Source organism: Plectropomus leopardus, chromosome 14 (assembly GCF_008729295.1).
Source record: "Plectropomus leopardus isolate mb chromosome 14, YSFRI_Pleo_2.0, whole genome shotgun sequence".
Lineage (NCBI taxonomy): Eukaryota > Metazoa > Chordata > Actinopteri > Perciformes > Serranidae > Plectropomus > Plectropomus leopardus.
The window spans coordinates 21,522,994-21,545,806 of NC_056476.1; the positions used below are offsets into that span (position 1 = coordinate 21,522,994).

The following is a 22,813-nucleotide window of genomic DNA, read 5'->3' on the forward strand; positions in this document are numbered from 1 at the left end:
TTCCCCACATGCCTTATAAACCACTGTATAACAATAAATTCTACTGCTCAAACATGCCAGGATGTAAAGGTATTACCCGCCAGGCATATGGCTGTCAAAGTCTGCTCCAAGCCCTTTCATAAGTTCTCGAGGTTTACAAGCATCCCCCACCCATTTCCATCTCATTGCCTTCATGGGCGGGAAAGCCACCCTAACCTACACTCAGTGCCAAAAGAATTACATCAAGTACCACATTCCTGTCTTTCCCCTCTAGCCACAGCCCATATACTCAACCAACCTTGCAAAATAGAAGCTCAACTTCCCTAATTCTGATGTGAGCAATGATGTGAGAAATACCAGATGGTTAATTCTTAAAGGGACTTGGAAGGAGACAACTGGCCTTATTTAAGTTTAACATCAGGCAGGATTTCATTAACTTAATTAAATATAAACCATAATTAAATACAACAATATTATGTGCCTAATCCACAGAGTTCCCTTGCATCTGGAAAAAAGCTGAACACAACAACTTGCTTGTCCACTCAGCAGTACCCACTTGCTAAACCCACAGCCACAAAGCATGCTTCACATTTCTGTCACACATTGGCTATAGAAATTATCCTCCTGTGTTTGAAATGTTTCAAATTAGACATTAGTAATGTGACATTTTCCCTTACCTTCTAAGGTGGTTCCTGTGCCCAGAAGAGGATCACCCAACCCAGAAGAGTAACGAGCACTAACAAACAGCTCATATTCAGTGGCTGGTTGGAGGTTCTTCAGCGTAGCCTGGGTATTATCTCCCTTTACGGATATCTCCTTCCTGTCACCACCTTCGGCTGGTTTGAAGGCAATGCGGTACTGAAGGACATTTCCTGGAGCAGCCTGCCATGCCAGTTTCATTGTAGATATGGTCTCATCAAAGACACGAAGGTCACGAGGAGAGCCACGGACTAAAAGTAAACAAATATGGATCAGACATTAATTCAAATCTAATGTACAGAAACCTAAGTTTCACATAGTGTGTAGTTTTCCTGACTTACCTTCCTTGGTAGTCCCATCCACTTGCATTTCATCCCCAATGCCTGTAGCATATTCAGCAGACACAGACACACGGTAGGTGGTAATGGGGAAAAGCTCTTGGAGAACTATGGTAGTCTCTGGTCCTGTGGTTTGGGCCTCCAGTACTTGCCCATCACCACCTATTGCAACGTAGGACAGTCGATACCTGATCACCGAACCTGGAGCAGCTTGCCATGACACCCTGAAACTGTTGGTTGTCTCTTCTGTAACTCGTAGGTTTCGCACAGTCCCTTGTTCTGCAACAAAGATAGATATACTATTTTAGATTCTAAATATTCTCATTTCAATGTATATTACAGCATTAGGCAAGGTCTAAGCAATCTTCATTACCTTCCAGAGTGGTCTCTTCGCCGGTCAAAGGGAAACTGTCTCCTTTCTCATACTGAGCAAAGACATTGACCTCATAGGTGGTGATGGGAAATAGATGGGGCAGAACAACTGTTGTGGTATCATCAGGCACTGCCATGGAAATGTAGTCTCCGGTGATGTCTTCAGCCTTGCGAAAGCGCACCAGGTAAGACATGACATCAGCAGCAGCAGGTTCCCATGTGGTACGGAAGCTTCTGGAGGTAACCTCAGAAAACTGAAGGTCTCTGGGTGGAAGCAGACCTGAAAATAAAGGGTTAGTAGTTATTAATGTCTTTTAACAAAAAGCAATGCACAGACCCAAATCATTTTGTTGTTTCAGACTATATTTAGCTAGATTTTATTACTTTCTCCCCTCTGTCCATGTCTTCGCCCAAGGCATTACCTCTAATTATTGGCAGCAATGTAAAACAAAGCGTTGTTGTAACCTTGTTCAGTTAAAGAGGTTTTGGGGAAAAAAGTTTCCATGAACGGCTTGCTATACTCACTAAGTTGTGTGTGTTTAGCAACCTAAGACTTCAGTATCAATAAGCATAGTGTATGGTGAGATGTCATTCTACCACTTAGTGGAACAACCAGCTGCTCTCTGTCTCAGAACTGGCGTGGCTCTTTGAACCCAAATTATGGGTTATATTGTTGTTCTAGTCACTATTGTGTTTTTAAACAGTAAGTGATAACAAATGGTGTGATAGAGATAGTCTAAAAAGCATGTATGTGGTTTTGTGGTATGCCTGTGCCTTACATAACAGCAATTTACACCATGTTATACTGCTGTGTTTTGCTTTTTTCTTAATTGCATTGGCTCTTTGCCATTACACCATCCTTTAAGGACCATGCAAACCAACAGTCAGTTGGTATGCTGTCCAATAAAGACAGTGTTGACAGTTCTACCAGCAAATGTTGGCCATCCAAACTGATGCAAAAAAGTTATGGGCATATCATGTGGCTACACTCATGGTCATAGTTTTGAGTTTGGATATTTTATCCTCCAACTTACTTCTCTTTTTGATGTTGAGCAGTTCCTGTTCAATTCTCAAACAGATGGACTGAGTCAGCTCCTTGGAGATCCTCTGGAAGGCATCAAAGTCCTCCACCTCATAGACATGAGTGTCTGATGGTTCATTAGCAATGGCCTCCAGCTCAGATCTCACTGCATCCTTCACACCAACGGCAAAGATCTCCACGTCAATATTCCTCAGTTTGGTTGACGCATCCTTAAACGAGTCTGACGACTTTCCATCTGTGATCAGGACCATAACACGTGGAACATTCTGTCTCGCTCCACGGGTGGGGACAAAGATCTTCTCCCTGACATAGGTCATGGCCTTGCCAGTGTTAGTGGAACCTCCACGGTAGGGAAAAGTGCGCACAGCTTTGACAACAGCGTTAATGTCATGGTGAGTGTTGAGGGCAAACTCAGTGTGTGGATCACGACTGTACTGGACCAAGCTAAGCTGAACTTTGTGAGGTCCAACATCAAAGGAATTGACCAGAACCTCCAAGAAGGCACGGACTTTGGCAAAGTTTTGTAATCCAATACTGTACGAACCGTCAACCAATAGGACCACATCAGCCTGCACATCCACTCCCAGAGAGCACTCTGCCAAAAGACAAGAAATACTGGGTCATTTAATAGCCTTTCCATAATGAAACAAGGTAAAGAGTGACACATTGAGTACATCTAAGAATAGTCAAGGAAAGATGCACAACAAATCATCTTACCCGTTGACACCTTGACAGGCTGGGTCTTCTCCATTGCCATGATGGGTTCACTGGGAGTCAGACCTTTCAGGGCAAAAAGGCTGATCTCGTACTCAGTCTCAGGGGAAAGATCACGGACATTGATGGTTGTCTGGGTTGACCCTGTGTACAGCTCTTGGCGTTTCATTCCAGGTAGCATGGGGATGAAGGTGAGCTTGTAGCCCGTGATATCACCCAGGGAAGGATCCCATGTCACCCTCATAGATTTAGATGCAATTTCTGTGACCTGCAGGTTAGAGGCTGGCTCCACCACTGGGGAAAATGGGGAAAAAGTGTATTATTACACAACCTTTCAAGATGTTTTCAGCATCAAAATGTTTGCTTGGCTGTGAATTAGCAGTGAAACATATAATATAATGTAACGCATTTGATTAAGGTCTCTTGACTTACTTTCTTCTCCACTGACCAGAGAGCTGAGCTGCTCATCAACACCGGAGCACACCTCTGTGATGATCTTTTTTGTTACCTCTTGGATCATGTCAAAGTTGGGAACGTTGTACACATGTTTGTTGTAAGGGGTAGAGGCAATTTCCCTTAGCTCATCCTCATCTGCTCCTTTGATACCTGAGGGAAAAAATGTGAACAACATCAACTCATATGTTCTTTTCTCAGTGGCTGCATTACAGATGTGGTAGACTGTTGATGGTTTTAGACTATTGCGTATGTTAGAGACATCAACAGTACTTGACTTTTACCAAGTCAAATGTGGATATTAACAATCAATGGAAAATCGAATGGTTTCCAAGAACAGGCAGACTTTCACATGGGAGAGCACTATTGAACAAAACACTGAATAATAAACCATACCTAGGACAAATATTTCCACTCCAATGTTCCTAAGCCTTTTAGCATACTCCTCCACTGGGTCCTGGGATTTTCCATCAGTGATGATCATGGCTACCTTAGGAAAAGCTTTCCTGGAGCCAGCTGCCTCCGTAAAGATGTTTTGCAGCAGGTAGTCTATGGCATCACCTTAAGACAAAAATGTAAGTGTATTTTTAACTTCAACATGATAGTCAGATTTGCAGGGCAATTAAAATCACCAACAACCATGCAAAAACCAAGTTGGCTCCATTACAGCGTGGTGCAAATCTACAAATGAAACTTTTCCATTTTGCGATAAACACCATACCTGTCATAGTATTTCCCCCTTTGTATGGCAGGGAGTTAATGGCTTGGAGCAAGTCTCCTCTTCTGTTGTAACGGGTGAGGGGGAACTCTGTGCGAGTGTCTGTGCTGTACTGAACCACGGCCACCCGGGTCTTGTCCTCGCCAATGTCGAAGGCCCCAGCCAGGGATGCAATAAAACTACGGATATGTTTAAAGTTTTCTCTGCCCACACTCCATGAGCCATCCACCAGAAAAACCAAATCAGCTATTGCACTGACCGAACACTCTGGGGAAAGAGAGCAGAGACATAAGAGTCAGTTAGGAATAGGCCCATTAGAAAAATGCTTCAATCAATATTTTGATTGAAGTTTGGTCGATGTTTTACTACTGGTTAATGATTGGCGTAAAGCTTAAAATGCAGAAAAAGCACATCCTTTATGTCTCAAATGAAATTTCCGTGCGAGAAATCTGCCAATAAAGGTATGGCAGCAACAGCTTTTCCTTGGAACAATATTTTTATACTGGCCCATTTCTTCTCCTGTCCATCTTAATAAAATCATATCCCTGACAGCTTCTTGGATGGCTCAGAGATATGCATTCTGACATCAAAGGATATATCTGCCAGTGCCAAACAGCGGGCTGGTATGGTCATTCCAGTAGACAGAGGCAAAAATGTGGCTTTATAGACTAAACATTTAACAGAGGTTCCACAAGCAAGTTCACTTTTATACTTTCAAATCCTACGGGGCTTTAAATCATCGATGAAATTCCCTGGAACATTTAAGATGACTCGATTGATATAATTGGCAGGGCTTCTGTGGACGGACTTTAATCCGTTTTTCCCCTAGGCCTCATTGACTCTAAATTCTGGTTCTCATGTCACATAAGCCCCGTTATTAAAAGGGCATAATTCTTTTCTAGAAATTCACTGACCTAATGTTGAAAATTATGCCATTTAAGTGGGGGCTTAGTCAAACATTTTGGGTGGTTGTGGAGGAATTTGTAAGTGTTTCACCGTGAATGAGGGTTTAGGAAAATGTGGAAATTTGGGTCTAGTTTCCAGGAGAATCAATAGTTGGGGCAGGGTTTAGCATGCACACAGATTGATCTCATGGCATAAGCAGAAGACAGTTTGACAAGGGGATACCATATTAACAAATTTAATAGTTTAATGGACAGCACTTGCCTCCAGGTGGCACAATGAACACGTCATTGCTTGACAACCCCCTCCTGCTGCCCTCCACTCAATGACGCATAACAGAACACATGTCTCCTAGCTTCAAGCCTTCCTTTCCTTTTTTCTTGATGTGCAGACTGGTTTCAATTATAGGAACCAATGTGTGCCCTCCCAGTCCCTGTCTGCTTACTGGGTGACAACCCCAACAGAAGGTAAAATGTATGCCTGACCAAATTATTCCACGGGGAAAAAATATTTGGATGACAGTCATGAAGGGAGAAAAATATTTTTAAAAAAATAAAAAAATAAAAAAAAACTGGAAAGCTGCATAGAGGACAGGCCCTGTTAAGATTTTGGTTGACACTACAATAAACATACTCACTGATTGCATCTGACTGTGGCTTCCTGACGCGTCCGCTGGTGTTACTGGACTGGACTGAAACACAGGAAATACTTGGTGAGTTAGCGCCGCACATTGCCTGCCACATTGTGTGCTTTTTTACAGCAGAAAAGGGCAAGAGAGTCAACACATCATAAAAGCTGATTGACAGCATTGAAACCACATTCACACAAACATGTGTATTTGTGCTGCATTAGCTATAAAAAGTGAGCAATTCCAGGGGTAGTAAACATGTATGATTTTTCCTTACTTTGCTATATCTCATGTTGGTGTAACATCACAGTAATTACTCAAACTATAAAAAAAAATCAAAAACTGTTAAAACTACACCAATGTCTAAAGAAACCTGACCTTGTACTTACATTATAAGCCAAAATAGCCGTGCACTTCCATTTGTTCATTAAAAATGTCATGGCATAACTTTATCCAAACTATTTAAATGAACCCACTGGGAAATGTACTTACTGGTCAGTTGTCCAAAGATGGGAATGCTCTCCTCTGACCCATAATAGGAGTTTATGGACACTGAGTAGTCCAAGTCAGGGGTCAGATCAGTGATTGAGGTCATGGTGGCATATGGATCAAGAGTAAAGTCTCTGGACGGTTCATCTAGGAGAGGAAATTTAACAGTAAATCAACTACTGTGTGTACAAACTGTGTGTGTAATAACTGTTTGGTACAGCTCATCAACATACTGTAAATGCTTACTCCCATACGAACCTGCATCTGATACAACTTGTAATCTGAAGCCATCTATCCTTGACGAGGGTCTTACCCATGACATTTCCACTGTATTCTCATTTAGAATTTTAAATTTCAAGTCTGAGGGGGGTTCCACTGCAAATAAGAGGTTAAACAGTGTTAAATCACAGCAAACATAAACATGTGTATAGATATGGTGATATTTATGATCAAATCAAAGTAAGGCATTTTCTATCAAGCATTCACATTGATCCCAACTACAAACACTTCATGACTGAAGTGGACTTGTTCGTTGTTGGGGACAGACACATAGCACTAACGACCATTTGTGAGGGTAACAAGTAAAGAACAAGTGAAGAACATGACAACATTTAAAGTGTGAGAAGCCATTTTTTGAAGTAAAATGGCCTTTGTTTGAGTTGCTCAACCAAGAACGGCGAGCAACTCAAGCACTAGCATACACAACATGTGCACGACTCCACGCAAACTCTACCAAAGTGCAAACACTGAGTGAACCATCCAACACATGCTGAGTGCAGTCATCACAACGCATGCCCCGACCACATACTGAACTGCTTTTACAATGGAGCTGGTCTCAGCATTACAAAAAATACAACAGTTACTGATTATACAATGGAATCAAGGTTGCCATAAAGCTGTTGAACTCTAGACAAAATTAAACACCATATGTTATATATACATTGTATATAAACATATTTCAAAGACAAAAAGTGGGTTGATGTTTATTTGGTTAAAACTCTTTACACGAGTGAGTGGCACACATCCATTGCAAACCTTTTAAAAAGAATACACAATTCGTCACCAGAGACCCTTGTGTACTTTTTCATTGGCAGCAAAATGCATGGGAAGGCATGAGAGAACAAAATTACTCCAGACACTCAAAAGACTTTTCAGATGTACCAAAATAGAGTGTGTACATCAAAATAAATATAAAAAAACATATACATTGTGACAAGGCCACAGGCCTTTACATTGAGCTGACTTTACAGTGTCATGCATTATGTACATGAGAAAGTTGTTTGGTTTAACAACTTTGATTGACTGGACGGTAGTTTCCATGTACAGTTGGGACCACACAGACAGAGATGACAAACATATTTTAAAATGATATTCTGTTTTTACAGCTTCTAGGCTAACAGTCAAGGGAAAGGGCAAATGGTAATTAGTGACAATGTGCTAACATTTAGTAGTCAGTTACAAAGTTTAAGGTTAGAGTTTAAGAGCGAAATTCCATTTTTTAAGAAAGTTACCCTATGTCAATTACATTTGTCATACGGTTAGTTTTAATTTTATCTTCCTAATGTAATGAAGTAAACGAAATTCTCGTTTCATGCAACCTAGCTCAAATATAATATTGTATAGCAAATTAGTGTTTGATGACAAGACATTTTCAAAGTTAGACAATGGCTGAAAGACAGTAGAGAAGATATGATAAATTAAATGAATTTTGTCTAAAAATCAAAATGTTAATGTGGTTAGCATTAGGTTAGCATGAAGTTATTCGCAAAGAGTTGTGGTGCAAGGGCAAGCCCTATTTTATCTACAGTGGTACCAGTGGTACTGTAGCATACCATGAGGGGGGTGATGCAAGGTAAGCGAGCATGCATTAGGCTTTGAGGCATCGGCAAAGACCTTTGCCATGTGGGTTCGTGCTAGCTGTAAAGTACAATGAGAGTGCCATGGGAGGCAAGAATATCATTTTAAAATATACTTCGAGGAGGAAGCCATAGCTTTGGACACACTGAATGCACAGGCAGATGACAAACAGGAGCCTGCCAAACGATTAAAAATTGGGATTGGAGGATCACCAACCTGGCATATCAACTCAAGGAGCCCCGATGGGCCGCGTTCCACCAGATTTCTCCGCGAGTATTCATCTCCAACACCAAATGGTAAGGGGTATGGACGTGTGTTTGGGTGTGTGGGTGTGAAGTGGGGGTTGGGTAGCAAGTAGCGATGGGTGGTGGATTAAAAATTTTGGATAAAATTGTTTTAGGCGGAGGCTCACTTGCATGAGTGACCTCTTGTTGTTTTGGTATGAGCATGTCATTTCAATTTGTTCCGATTTCTTCGACCATATGTCCTCCTGGTTTTAAAATATACTTGAGGAACAAAGGTGGTTTTGTCAAATTAACATCTCTGGTATGTTATTTGGACCTTGTGGTTGCTCTTGTTATATGGATGTCTGTCCCATCAGTTCCTAATAAAGGACACCTCTGGCTCCCAAGGGCCAGAGTCTGGCTACTGTTCTGTTAGGAACCTCTGCCTCCAGCCAGCCAGCCAGCCAGCTATCCTGGCCTGAGCTCTTGCCAGGAGGAGAGACCAAGAAGAGGAGGAAAGAACACCGTCTCTCCCAAAGAGGCAGGACAGATGCCAAAGTAATTCCACAACATGTGCTGACATTAAACATTACTGCATATTAACTTTCCATATGTATTGCAACTCAGCGTTTTTGCGAATGCCCGCAAAGAAGCCCTAGAAAGGCTCTTTGTCTTTGCGCTGTCTGAGGATTAATTTGCTATTCTCGTATTTCATCTTTCCATTCCGTTGGTGGAGATATGTGAGAGTAGACGTTAGACTCCTCTCACGCCGCCAGAGAGCTTTCAAAGGGAAAAACTCAGATGGTTTCCATACCATATTTCCATATTTGCCATTGTGTTGGATTGAAATGTTTGCATATGAAATTACTTTGAGTCATTTTCTGTCAAAACTACTGACAGATTGTTAACAGTCTATGACAAGTTGGCTCTTGTGACATTTACGGCAAAAAATCCATATTTAATAGCTTCTAAAATAGTAATATATAAGCACAAAGTCAGACATAGAAACTAACAAACTTATTTGAATATGATACTTAAGTACAATTTTAAAGCACTTGCTTTTTCCTTAGATATTTCCATTTTTAGAGTCACGCAAATTGTATTACATTACTCTACTTTTACGCAAGTAATTTAATTACTCAAAATACTGCATTTACTTACTGCTACCATTCTACAAGCACTGCACAGAGATTTTCACAGGTTTACACGATCCTGCTACAACCTCAGCATAATTATAACATCTTAAAATATGTGATCTAGCATTTTAATGCCTAATTACCAAGGACTTGGCAATCTTCTAAATTTTGCTTTGGAAAAAGTGCAGACGCTTGCTGTCATAAAAGTGAAACAGCAACAGCCCTGCAAAAACATTTATTGGGAAACATTTAGCCATGAAATGACTTTTGATCTATTTTTGCCCTGCTGTTTAATGCATTCAATTAGAAATTGGAAATGAAATAAACATACTAGTGTGCAAGCTTTTCTAGATTTGCCAAACATGAATGAGAAAATTGGTCTTGGGTTAATTGGTCTAAACCATTTAAATTACAGCCTAAATTCAAATAAATGACATCTGGATTTTGATTTTACAAGAAAGTCTGTAACAGGTCCTGACTGATAAATCTGACAAAATACAACACAAATACGGAATAAAACCATGACAATTATCACAACATCAGTCAGTAGTCCAAAAGTTACACAGATAAATAGCATACACAAACAAGAATAACTTTATTCAGTTTACCAATACAGAGAGTTCAGTGTCCATATGATGACACTCTGACATTAAAGTAAAAGACTAATCCCTGTAACACAGAAAACCAATGGAGATTTTTAGGTGGGAGAGAAGAAGCAGAAGATAAAGAGACAGAGTGGGATAGAGTTTGTGAGTGGACTGAGGCCAAGTGGTTTCATTTACCTTGAGCATCTATGGAGGACAGCAGGGCTGCCAAGAAGGCAGCCGTGGCCAGTGACAGCCGTATCTTCATGTTTGGCCCTTAAGGGTCAGCAGAGCATCAATCAGTCTGAAGATAAAGAGAGGAAATGCGTTTAAGCTGCAGTTCTATGACTAAGTGGTATATGTCAAAGCAGCACATGCAGGGTATACAGGCATGTCTAATATATTCACAGTCAGATTTAGCTGGAGCTGAGGAGTACAGTTTGCCCTTTACCAAAAATGCATAATGCATTTATGCAACTTGTGCAGTGGACCCAAATGCTCTCTGTTTTTTTAATGGAATCAATATTGATAGCTCTCATTATATAACCATTACTCTCCATTATGACATACTGCAAGATCCATCTAGACTCCCTTACACAACAAGTGCCACACCTTGCTGCTCCCAGTTGATTCTCATACCCTGAGGTGGGTATTTAGTTTAGGTATTTGGTAATTAGGGACTGAAAAAACATTTTAACACACCCTCATCTCTTTGATTTTATTAAGCCTCATCTGGAAATTCACTACCCTCTGACGGTCCTAATCATTTGAGTTGGTTGCTGTGAAGCTCACTACACATGGTATAGTCTTAGCTGTGGCTCTCACTTACTTCAGCCCCACAGAGTTGATGTTTAGGATGACCTTAGAAGGTCACCAAAAAACATCATTTTGCATGTATTTGAATGCATTAAATATTAATCGGCACCTTGACTGCTGTTTCGTTGAAAAGATCACATGATATTTGTGCCTCAAATCTTAAAATTTCCTCCCTAACCCCTTCACTTAGACTAGATCTATACTTTTTGACTGGGTTACATTCAGTTACACAAATTAACAAGGGACTTTAAACTGAGTCACCTCATGCTGTAAGCATACTTAAAACGAATAATGAAATGGAATAATCGCAAGAGATAGGGTTACTCTTTTTTCTATAGGATGTGTAGACCACATCGACAGGGTTTCTATAATTTTTACCACAGGCTGTGCGCCCCGCCTGGTGCACGAGTGTGAAAACTGCAGCTGCAGGGGACGAAATTAATATTTTGGCCCCTTGGACACAACAGCACAACTGGGGCTCATTTATCCTAATTGAAATCACTACATTTCACAAAGAACTATGGATACGCCAGTCTTGCTTATACAAAAACGTTTTTTTTTTCAATTTCCCTTTTTTTTTACTTTAAATAACTTGATTGTGCGCCTAATCTTGAAAACGCATTTTAATTTAAAAAAAAAAAAAAAAAAGTTTAGAAAGCTATTAAAGTTGTCTTAATGACATTTATCTTAAAAAAGACAGAAAGAGAAAAAATAAATTACGCATCTACAGCAGTGATCAAAAGGCACTAATTATCTCTCAGATAAAGTGGAATATAAATTAGTATTTGTATTCTTTAAAACGCCGAAATAGCATTATAACAATAAATGAAAGTTAGTCAACTCACCTATTCAACCCCCCAAACAATGGACCGACCAAATTGCAGAGCAGCCTGCTGAAGCCTCCCCTTCTGGAAAGTAAAGTAAAAATTTCAGGAGCTGCGGCTGGACCCCTCTCTCCTCTCTCTGGCTACTGGAAGCTCCGCCAGCAGATGTCCAAGAAGGAAAAGCCTCTTTCCAAGTGGGAAGAATCTTTCCACCATCGGCTACTTAATAGGGGGGCAGTTCCCAGCTCTCAGTTTACCATCGTATGGGCATCTTACGAAATCTCCGCCTGTCAGTTGATGTATGATCCCCTGCAAAGACCGATCAACTGTTTGGAAATTTTTTTCTGCATTCTTTTGGTCTGGTGATTTAATGAGTTTCCAGTGCCAGTAGTAGTAGTGGGACTTAATAGCAGGCTAACAGTTGGCCAGACAACACGTTTTTTTTTTTCTTTTGAGAGGTTATATACGCAACACGTAACCTTATTCGATTTATTTACTCAGATGTCAGCTCAAATAAAAGTATTTTTTTTCGCTCTGTAAACAGATACTGTTTGGCTCTTAACGTGGATATTGATAATAATACGTTCAAGATGCTTAGAGAAACAAATTTAAGTGTAGTAATGTTGGCCCAAATGTTTCATAAGTGTATTTATAACGTGGGAATCAATGGAAAACTGTTAGGAAAAGCAAAGTACTTCAGTTTACCCTGCTACTCACTGCCACAATCCACCCTTCTCACTGATTGGGTTATGGTGCCCTCTAGTGCTCAATCCAAGACCTACACTAGTTTGAACTGGTGAGGGAAATCCAATCTAGTGTGTTAAACACAGGCGTAGATTTCAGGAGCCACGCAGGGTACACACACGTCCTCTTCGATATTACAACATGTGCATTTGTCCTTCCCAATAAAAACATTGAGTGGCAGAGGACTTTAATTTTTTTATAAAATTGAATACATTTAGAAAAAAAAATCATCAAAAAGCAAACATTTTCGAGAGGAGGACCCCCAAATCCCCCAATTTCAGATGCCCCCCCCCCGAAATCTACACCTTTGATAAATAAAAATACAACAGTTACAAATAGACAGCAGTCTACCGTAAAAAAAATCAAATTATGGGGAAAAGAATAATAAATGGGTCTTGATCTATTCACTAAAGCATCTTGGATAAATACAAAACTTGCATCAAAATCTGCCAAACATCACAGGTGGGGTACTCGAGTCACATGGCTAGAGTCACAAATTTAAGGACTTGAGACTTGCTTGACTAACACTGACAAAAGACTCCACCTGACTTTGACTTGGTAGGCTATTGCCTTGAGACTTGCCTTAGATTTGAGACAAATGACTCAAACAGACTTTACTTCTCCAGATACTGAAGTTTTGTTTTTTAAACATGATTGGGTTGATGTCTATTGCAATGCCAGCAAACCTGGCAATCCCCTACCATGCTGCAGACCAGCAGAGACCAACGTATCAGGCAGTAATCATGAAGGGTTCTTTTAAAAAAATAATGAAATATGGATTCAAGGACTAAGTTGTTGATGGCAGTAATAAGAAGTGAACTGCAAAGTATGCTGCTCAAAAATCAGTGACACAACATCCAACTCCATCTACTACTGCAAAACTCACAAAGAAAGGTTGAGAAGTGGGTTTTTTAGCAATCCTGTTAGCTTACTGGCTAATAAGTCAGCAGATCATCACACTTTCACATGGTGAAGTCAACATTTGAATGTGTTACATACCAATTTCCCCACATAGTTGGGTTTACTCAAGTGGGCCCGAGATAAGATGGCCTTTTTTGGCCAAATGGTACCTGGGTAGCCCTGGCATAACCCATGTATGTCCCCCTTTAGTAAACCCACCTATGTGGGCAACTGGTATGGGGCCCTTATGAAACCTGTGAATAATTCCATGAAGGGCACATATTTCAGCCCATTTAGTGCCCTTGAGGGCCCCACATTAAAAATGCTGACTGGGGACTTGACATGTGACTTTCTTGACTTCTGGCAGGGACTTGACTTGACTCTATTGATTCTCACCACAGTAATCTGTGACTTCCTTGAAACTCTACAGTTAAGGCTTAAGACTTTCTTGTAACTTGAACGTGTGCAACTTACTCCCAAACATCTGCAGCAGGAATGAAGTTTTAAAAAGTTACACAATTTCACAAGATGTAATTTTTTATTATTATTTGCAACTCATGATTTGTATGATTCATAAATATTTCAAACATAAAACATATTGATAGGACAAGTAATTTCCCAGAAGAAAAATCTGAGCAATCTGTACAGCATGTGCATGACTGTTTCATCAGATAAATAAACTCATTCCTGTGTCACTGTGGCTTTTTGGGCATTGCAGCACTTAAAAGCTCGTACACGACATATCCACTCCCTGTGGAGAGACCAGACAAGTGTTACAGATGTGGCCGAGATACAACACAAGCTAATTATCCTGACTTCAAACGTCCCTCAATGATGCGTCATGAAATTACAGTAAATTGACTTTCAAAGTCAGTTGCAGTAGTATCATTGAGGTCAGATCAGGTGAAATGTGTTTTTATACAAAAGACAGACTGAGACGTGTGGAGTGAGCCTGAGTCATCGAATCTCAGACAAATGCTGACATACCAAACACAGTGAGAGTCATTGTGGCTCTGTAGAGCACTGCGTCCTTCGACCCGCCCTTCAGATGGATAGGCATACCGTTATCCTCCTGTTCAAAGAGCGAAGAAGGAAGGCATATAGTTATTTTAAAAGTACAGCTTTATTTCAAGGATATGAGAAAGGCTTTTAGCGTCACATGATTGATTCTGTTCCTTTGCTATTCAAAGTTTCATTGTGCTCATCTCTGGTTAACCATAGCAATTCAGTGGTGGCGTACAGTACACTGTACAATGAAGCAGTGCTTGCTCTGGGATTTAGAAGCAAGGGTAAGCTATCTGTCAACTTTGACTACAGTAATTTCTAACACTATGCATAGATCAGCAAAGCCTTCCACACGGGAACGTTGATTTTGCACTTAGCTTGCAAGCATTATTAGTATAACTCCAGCTACAGCCGAGGGTCATTAACATTGTAGAGGAAATACCCATTGATACTTATCTGTCAGGCTACAAAGAGGATAAAAATAGATTCTGTCTCCAGAACCTGGGAATAAAGTGGACACTTTAACATTATCATTATCACTATTAAATCACCTCATTCAATGTCTCACTTTAAACACTGTTACATTAAGTTGTAAAATCTCAAGTCAAACAGGCACATAATTACTTTAAAAGTATGTAAAAAGTTACCTAGACTTTAGGATTGTGAACTCATCATACGATGCTAAAAAAAAGAAGTCTCACAATCCTTAACAAATCAGTCATACTGTTAAAAGTAAGTGAATACATATCTACACGTTTCACTTCACTGTATATAACCTCTGCTCACATGTAGTTCTATATAAGACTAGACTACTCCTGCGGCTTACAGTAATTTGCTTACAGCTTCGGACACAGTTTTACAAAGAAAAAATGGCAAAGTTATAGGATGATGAGTTTACCGATGTTACCCTTGTTCTCAAAAAGATTGACCCTACCTGAAACAGTTTTTGTTTTTCCTTCACAGAGTTGGCTAACTGCCTGCGGGAACTGGTGGTGATGGTCTTCCTTGAAAGCTGCTGAAGTCTCTGGTGGTACAAACAAATAACTGAGGGTTTTATAGTCATACTCCAAGCATGGCAAACAGTAGATAATGATGTGTAAGACTAATGGTAAATGTTATACAAAACCGAAATGACACAAAATACACATAATTATGTGTTATTATGTGACACAAAGTTAGCAAAGCTAGTATGACACTTCAGCGATGTGACTTCAATAGTGATGAGGGACATTGCTATTTGTGTAGCACTGAACTACTCTGAAGCAAGTGTGCTAAAAATAATAAGTCTTCAAGCCTTTAATATTTACAATGGTGACATCTGCTGGCCAACCATCTATATTGCAATGTATGAAAGGATTACATGAAAAACAGAGGTCAAACACACTGCTGTCTCTGTTGATTATTCAGTACAAAAGTGGTGTTACGACATATAAAGTAGTGTATATATGCCCAAATTATCTGATGATAAGTGTTAGTTTGGCGATAAGTTCAATGGATGGATGGTAGGCTATGACAATTACTTATCTACCTAATTCTATTCAGCCCTGACTATATTTATATAGAAAAGACCTTACCTGACACCTATAACTTTACCTTGTCTTTCTCAAAACTCTGGCGTCCCCCTGTCTTCTCATCATATATCACGTCAATTACGTCGCTATACGTTAACCGAGAGTAGGAGGGATTCTGGGAGTTTGAGTTTCACACTCTTGACATATAACATCGCCTTGTTTGTAGTGGTCAAGTGATCTTAAAGTTGAAGTGAGGCAACCGACACTTTTTCAAGGTCGATACCATGTCGAATATTTAGCTAGCTTTGTGCGTAACATCACGTACTAACTTCCACCTGACTTTTTCATGCTCGACTTGTTGATCAACCTGTCAGACAGCTGGCGTCCTGTCCAAAAGGGCAACTACATTAAAGCTATAAACACACACAAAAAAAACCCCAAGAAGAGAATATTATACTGCGTTTTGCTGAAATTCAATAAATTAAATTTATTTTGTGTTTACTCTCAACTGCTCGCTGCGTAGGAAACTGGAGTTATAAGTTAAGTTTGAAAAGTTGAATGTTAGCAAGCGACCGTTACTCGTCACCACTAACTATGATTTAAAGTATTAACTTATTAGTTAGCTACATCATAATAACCCAGCATAATCACGTTACTGACAAACCTAGAACGTTTTATAGTAAATTCAATCTATTAAAAGTCTTTCTTACCATAAGTTGTCTGTACATTTTGGCAAACTTCTGTGTAATGCTAAGAGGTAAAGGCACCGCCGGGCACAGCACAAGGACAGACACTTGACAATCTGGCTACCCACAATCCCTTGGTGGACCTGTCACATCCGGGCGCGCGAGATTGCGAGATTGTTATAATTAGCATATTTATTAGTTGTAGTTCTAGTAGTAGTTGTAAGAGTTATTTTATATAAAACAACACCAACAACAATAATAATATTAACAAAAGTGATAATAGTAAATAAAATTGGAGGAAAATACCCACAAGTAGCTGTATGGTAGCAGTTATTGCTGTGGTAGTGGTCTGGAATGAAATCATCACAAATTACACCAATACATTCACCAAGTTGTTTAATTGGACCCTACAAACCTTATAAAACCCATAAATTTCAAATTTAAACAATTTACTCAATTAATAAACCAGAAACGAATCATTATAACAGATGGAGTGAATCAAGGGGGGGAAACTAACAAATGTGACACTATTAAAGTGCATGTAATTTGGTCAGCATTAAAGAACAGGAGATAATCTAACACTCAGGCTGAACTATAAAATAATTTTTGTGCTCTAATCAGCCTGAGACGCTGCCCAGAGTCTTAGAATTATGGATAATGGATATAGTGGTAAAGGATAGTTTACATCATTAGTAAGCATCAGATTATAGTATTAAAAAGATGCCTTGACGAGCTCAGTCTCTGTATACAACAAGTCACAGCTGAGGGTAGATAACCACACTTCTGGTACTTCTTGCAGTAAGTATTCATTGACTCTTTGAGGATGAAATACTTCTTGTTAAATGTCATTGCTTGCCATAATTAACAGCACACCAGCAACAATTTTCCCATACTATATTCAAGGTAATCTCAAAAATCACGGAGGTATGTCAATGAAATATAATTGTACATTCTTCAGCAGGACATATTACAGTACATAATATGGGACAAAAACTTGCAATACAAACACACACATCCTTCAACAATTAAGCCATTCGCAAAGCACTGCTAAAATAAAAACAGATACTTTGATCATGTATAGATAAATAGAAGATAAATACATTTTTTGAAGACAATGACAAATGACATTCTCAGCAGCCAACTTGAAGCTATATGCAGAGAGACAGACTCTAGCTTCCTTCTTTTGCCTTAGTTGCCCTTCTCAAAAACACAGCTTTTGATGAGACACTTAAGACAATGCTGTCTTTACACAAACACACAACAATACAGAGAACAGTGTATTCACGCTAAAGTCAACAAGCAGTCCAGAATGGACCCTTTAGGGTCACCCATGCATGCATAGACAGCAAAACGTGATAGAGCAACCATTTAGTTTGGAATATCTGCGCTGCTGTTGCGGTTGTCATATTTATGGTGGATGATGAGCAGAACCACACCCAGGAAGAAGCAGATGGAGCCCACAGTGATGTAGGCGATGCCAAGGAAGGGGTTCTTCCCTCCCATCCAGGAGATGGTGCTCAGGATCATTCGCTTGCGGCCATCAAAGCTGAGCACAGGGTAATCTGGTGGTCACGTGGTTAAAGAAAAGGGATTGGAAATTCTGGTTTAATAGTTTTTAAATAACTTTAAACGGAATCATTAATGTGGGAAAAATGTTTTCGTGAAAACCTGGCTACTGTAATCATATCACCACATGAATCCAGTGAAAGCCATTAAGCAATTGAGTTCACTGCCCCGTCATTGGTTAGACTTTGTTTTTCTCTTTCCTTTCAAATGGTCAACAATGTTCTTGTGATTAAATGTCAGGCACACAATTTCAGTTTAGCTCTGTGGAGTCACATTAGTTTTAGTATAACTTTATTTTCTGTTGATTTTAGGAACTTGCAGGATATGTCTGCACATGACAAATACTATACCAGGGGTCTCATTCCAGAAGTTAGCTGAGATACCTGAAAACTTTACTAAGTAAAACCCCGATCCCCCTCTAATCTGATGTTTTTGGGTGTTTTTTTGTTCTCTAAGTTGTGATTTGTCTCTTTACAGAATTTGTGAATTTGCTGCAGCTCCGTGATTTAAGATTATTATGTTTCTATATAATAATCTTACCTTGTGATGCTTGAATAAGGAAGCTGGAAAAGCGCACTGCGTAAAGTGTAGATCTATGCCAGCGGCCGTGTTCCCCGCTGCAATGTGGACTAATCAGACAGCAAAAAGCTCTGCTTCTAGAACACTCTTGGTGTGGTGTGACGTCAGGCGGCAGATGGAACAAGACCAGTTTGTAGCCATGGCAGCGAGAAACCTAACCCTAACCCTACCCTACTGAAATTGTCCCATCCAGCTTCCTTACAGTCAACATGGTGGTGAAAAAGAAAACAGAAATGGTGATTTAATTATATCAAAACATGCCAAACTTTGTTGGATCATAACATATTGGGTATGGGATTAATCTGCAGATTTTACAGATCAAAATCAGACCAAACTCTTCTCTGGATATCAGTTTTTGAGCATTAACAAAGGTCAAAATGTGGCCTGCAACAGACGGTAAGGCTTTTTGCCTTTAGCTGAGCTCATTTCCAGAGAAACTGTGGCCCCTCTCGGCCAGATAAGAGGAGTGAAGAGTCAGCAGTTGATGATGGTATAAAACAGTCAATAAAACATTTTTTTTTAAACAACTGTGAATCAGTGCAACCATGAGAGGTCTTTGAGCACACTGTCATAAACATGAACACAGAATATGCAGCTGATTGGTCCAGTAGTTTGCAAGATTTGCTGCGGACACACACAAACACAGGTACACATGACCTAATGCATGATCCCTTCCAGGCTAACACGTGATGGAGGTGATGAAGGCCATACTAGCCAGCACCATAGACTAAGGCTAGCTCTAGTTTGATTGTAAAGAAGAGTTTCTGGAAATAATTCAAAGGATACTGTAAGTGATGTCCAGGATGTATTTGCCACTGGGTAGAGTCGGAGTCATGCTAGACTTCTTCTGGATGATGCGATAGAGTTTGCGAAAGGTGGGCAACGCAGCTGTGCGCATCCACACAATGAAGTCCTCATTGATAAAGCCATTGTTCTCAGGATCTGATGGGTCCAACTCGAACACTGGCTTCCTCCAGTTCACCGGCTTACTTGTGCCTGAGAAAGAACAAGACAAACCAAAGCTAGTGAAGCAACTTAAGTGTTTATGCACCAGAATGATCCTGTGCACAGTTTGCTAAAATTACCTTGGAAAGCTAACGTAAGGTTGTTGTTTCCGCCAGGGTTCCTGAATTTCACATGCTTGTCTGTCCACCACGCGATTCCCTTCTTTACCAGAGGAATTGCATTTCTGGTGCCATTGGAATCGATATGATAGAGCTCCAGAGTGTCTGAAACAAACAATACACAGCATCGTTTCACAAAATCAGAGTTCTGTTACGTACGAAGCTTTTAGTCGGAGTTTCAATGGTCAACTTAAGCTGAAGACATGAGTAGCAATAATCCTTCGACAGCTGAGGAGAAAAACGTGAAGCTGTGCACTGTGTAACACCTACCATTGAAAAGGCTGTTAGCTATGGCCCCACATGGAGCAATGGCCTGCCCTTCACTTGTACGGTACGGTTCGCATTCCTTGCTGGGGTTCTGCAAAAAGCAGCCAGTGTTAAACAGATGCAGAAGACACTGACTGAAATCTCTGCCTCTTGTATTAGCTCAGGATTATACCGTTAAAGCAGACTTGTCACCATTCAGTTGGCTGTCATCCCTGGACTTCACATAGCGTCTGTGGTTCTGATAGAAGTTGGATAACCCGTAGTACATAAAGACATTGCTCTGCAAGGGAGGAGAGATTGTGTTACAGACAGAATTTATCAGTATAAACTAGGAAGTACTTCAGTAAGGAAGCAATAGCATCTATCAAACATAGGTTTCCTCATTTTTTCAGATGAAACAGATGTCATTCTACTCCAATTTGATTTTAGTTTAATCTAAAAATTACAGTTAACGCTCGATTATGACTCGAATTTAAGATGTTTTATCAGGAAACTCATGAAATGAAAATGCAACTGGCTGAGAGCTTTCTATAAGTAATCAATAAAAACCTTCTGGAAGTCACTGTGTATTTTCAGACTAGAATAATCAATGACAATAAAAGCTCAAAACTAACCTTGACTGCACTTTTCTTTGCACTTAAAATAGCTCTTAATGGACATTTAGTGTCAGGAGAGCAGTTTCGGTCTTTTATTGCACTTTAAGCAACACTATCAGTTCTAAAGCTGGAGGAATATATTATTCATTGGTTTCTGCAGACTGCACACTGGCGCTCACCTCAAATGGCTGCTCCAGAGTGAAGGGCACAGAGCAGAGGCATGGTGTTGTGCTGTTCCAGCTGAAGTTCTTGGCACAGTTGTAACATGGATTGTTCACATCTACACCTGTGTAATCAATCTGCAAAGAAGGAGTTTAAAATAGCAGAATTAAACATATTACATCTATAATTAATATTTTATCTATTGAGAGACTGACAGATTTTGCAATCCACCAGTCACGCTGGCAATATAAAGTTAATCGTAAGTGGCAGGTAAAAAGTTCATTTCCAACCCGGACACCAAGCTAAAATAAAATGTAAACTTTAATATATGAGCTTAAGTGCGGTTTGCAGAGGTCCACAGATAAGGGATGAGATTGATAACAATGTTAAAAATAGTTAATGATGAGATGAATGTTAATGTTTAATTATACTAAACAGCTGGGGACTTCTAAACTAGATACTCTCAGACACATGTACATTATATTGTCATTTCCACTTGCCATATGTCTCTGTGGTATCTTACCTATACAACTAATGTTAAGACTGATGGAATAAATGTCTTGGGACCATTTAGTAGTTAGCATTGAGGTTTAGTTTAAGTTTAGGTTTTAGGTTCTTGGTTAGTCTTGGGAGTTTTGTAGGTTGTAATTGTTAATGAATAATACATTCACGTTCTTCTTAAATCTAGACGTGTTCATAAACATATTTTAAAATATATTTGCTTCTTGTCTGGGCCCCTTTTCTCAATCTTAAAATACTTTATCATGGTGCCCCAATTTCACGTCTCCATTATGTTTCATGGCTTGCACTTGTTTTTTGTAACGGTTTTATTTTCTTTAATAAGATGGACTGCATAATTATAAATGAGATATTACACTAAGAAATGTGTCTAACATTGTGCTATAAATATGTGGACAAAATACAGAAAACATATTCTAATGCAATACAGCGCAACAGCACCACTAACTTTTAGCTGCAGCTTCGAAATAACTACAAAGTTTTACAAACACTGGACGTTACAACCTGACATATTGCTTTTGTGCTAGACTGCATTAGTTTTAGTTACTTAGTTACCAGCTTCATAAACAACCGAGTATTTACGGTTATTTCAATAGCGAAAGCTAACTGTATTGAGATATTGGGAGCAACTAAGGTGTTATTATTTGTTTTCTTCCTTGTTGTAGCACAGCAGGTTTATAGTTTTACTTTAAGAATAAAATAAACTGGTCGCTATAAAGTTAGTTAGTTAAAACAATAGTTAAAGACAGGCAGACATTACTGTTTCTGTGTCGTTACCTCGAACTCTTTGATGTTGTTTGACGTGACATACAGGCCGATGCCGATGGGGATGAAGATGAGACCGATAACGAAGAAAGCAGGCAGCACGGTGCCAGCTGTAAGGATGGGCTGCCAGGCTGGTAGCCTTTGCTGTTTGAAAGCGGTGTTGTCCGGCTTTTTACTTTTCACAACCCCGGCGCCTCCATGGTTCGCAGCACCGGAGTGGTGTCCGTCCTCTTCCTTAGCGTTGTAGCTTGACGCCATCATGGCTGCAATCCGCTTCGGGCAAAAATAATCAACTTCAGTTGACAGTCGCCAGCTCCTAGTCAATCACACACGGTAAAAAACGAGACGACGCGTTAAAGGAAAGCGTAAAACTATCAACTGAGGGGAATTTACCCTCTATCTAATCCGAATATCTACTCATAGTAGTGTTGATTTTTGTCCGCCTCGTTAATCTCATCCAAGGGAAAGAAGCCGGAAGTTGTTGAACCAATAGGATGATGAGACGTAGCACTTACGTCACAGCAGAAAATGAGGACGCCCCTTTCTCACATTGTTGAGCACAAACAGCTGACGATGAATGTGAAGCTCTGTGTTAGAGACATAGTTTTAAAAT

At 39.8% G+C, this 22,813-nt stretch overlaps 3 protein-coding genes across 3 annotated transcripts in view; all 3 read right to left on the reverse strand.

Annotated features, from left to right (window-relative positions):
* col12a1a (collagen, type XII, alpha 1a) overlaps positions 1-11,960 on the reverse strand; it is a 61,473-nt gene extending 49,513 nt beyond the window's left edge. Inside the window, 13 exon segments of the mRNA XM_042501168.1 lie at positions 657-929; positions 1,020-1,295; positions 1,390-1,668; positions 2,423-3,025; positions 3,148-3,438; positions 3,577-3,750; positions 3,994-4,158; positions 4,319-4,582; positions 5,856-5,909; positions 6,339-6,482; positions 6,594-6,710; positions 10,335-10,440; positions 11,798-11,960. Coding sequence (XP_042357102.1) covers positions 657-929; positions 1,020-1,295; positions 1,390-1,668; positions 2,423-3,025; positions 3,148-3,438; positions 3,577-3,750; positions 3,994-4,158; positions 4,319-4,582; positions 5,856-5,909; positions 6,339-6,482; positions 6,594-6,710; positions 10,335-10,404 — 2,710 coding nt within the window. The 5' untranslated portion in view covers positions 10,405-10,440; positions 11,798-11,960.
* Positions 11,961-13,923: 1,963 nt separating this feature from the next.
* LOC121953745 (cytochrome c oxidase subunit 7A2, mitochondrial-like) lies at positions 13,924-16,742 on the reverse strand. The gene is made up of 4 exons (XM_042500958.1): positions 16,647-16,742; positions 15,360-15,449; positions 14,408-14,492; positions 13,924-14,171 (listed from the first exon to the last, which is right to left on the reverse strand). Exons 1-4 carry the CDS (start codon positions 16,662-16,664, stop codon positions 14,113-14,115), a joined length of 252 nt encoding a protein of 83 aa, XP_042356892.1. The 5' UTR covers positions 16,665-16,742; the 3' UTR covers positions 13,924-14,112.
* Positions 16,743-17,001: 259 nt separating this feature from the next.
* tmem30aa (transmembrane protein 30Aa) lies at positions 17,002-22,666 on the reverse strand. The gene is made up of 7 exons (XM_042501282.1): positions 22,213-22,666; positions 20,934-21,053; positions 20,331-20,438; positions 20,162-20,249; positions 19,853-19,996; positions 19,554-19,763; positions 17,002-18,184 (listed from the first exon to the last, which is right to left on the reverse strand). The coding sequence occupies exons 1-7, from the start codon at positions 22,459-22,461 to the stop codon at positions 17,991-17,993; spliced, it is 1,113 nt and encodes a 370-aa protein (XP_042357216.1). The 5' UTR covers positions 22,462-22,666; the 3' UTR covers positions 17,002-17,990.
* Positions 22,667-22,813: the final 147 nt, after the last annotated feature.

Bases quoted from the DNA above. Each gene is read 5' to 3' on its own strand.
- tmem30aa (XM_042501282.1), bottom strand. From the start codon at position 22,461: ATGATGGCGTCAAGCTACAACGCTAAGGAAGAGGACGGACACCACTCC. The intron at 20,439-20,933 runs GTGAGCGCCAGT...CCTCCCTTGCAG, and splicing joins CTCTGGAGCAGCCATTTGAG to AGCAATGTCTTTATGTACTA. The intron at 20,250-20,330 runs GTATAATCCTGA...TGCTTTTTGCAG, and splicing joins GTGACAAGTCTGCTTTAACG to AACCCCAGCAAGGAATGCGA.
- LOC121953745 (XM_042500958.1), bottom strand. The intron at 14,493-15,359 runs GTAGGGTCAATC...CTCTTTGAACAG, and splicing joins AAAAACAAAAACTGTTTCAG to GAGGATAACGGTATGCCTAT. The intron at 14,172-14,407 runs GTATGTCAGCAT...GTCTCTCCACAG, and splicing joins AATGACTCTCACTGTGTTTG to GGAGTGGATATGTCGTGTAC.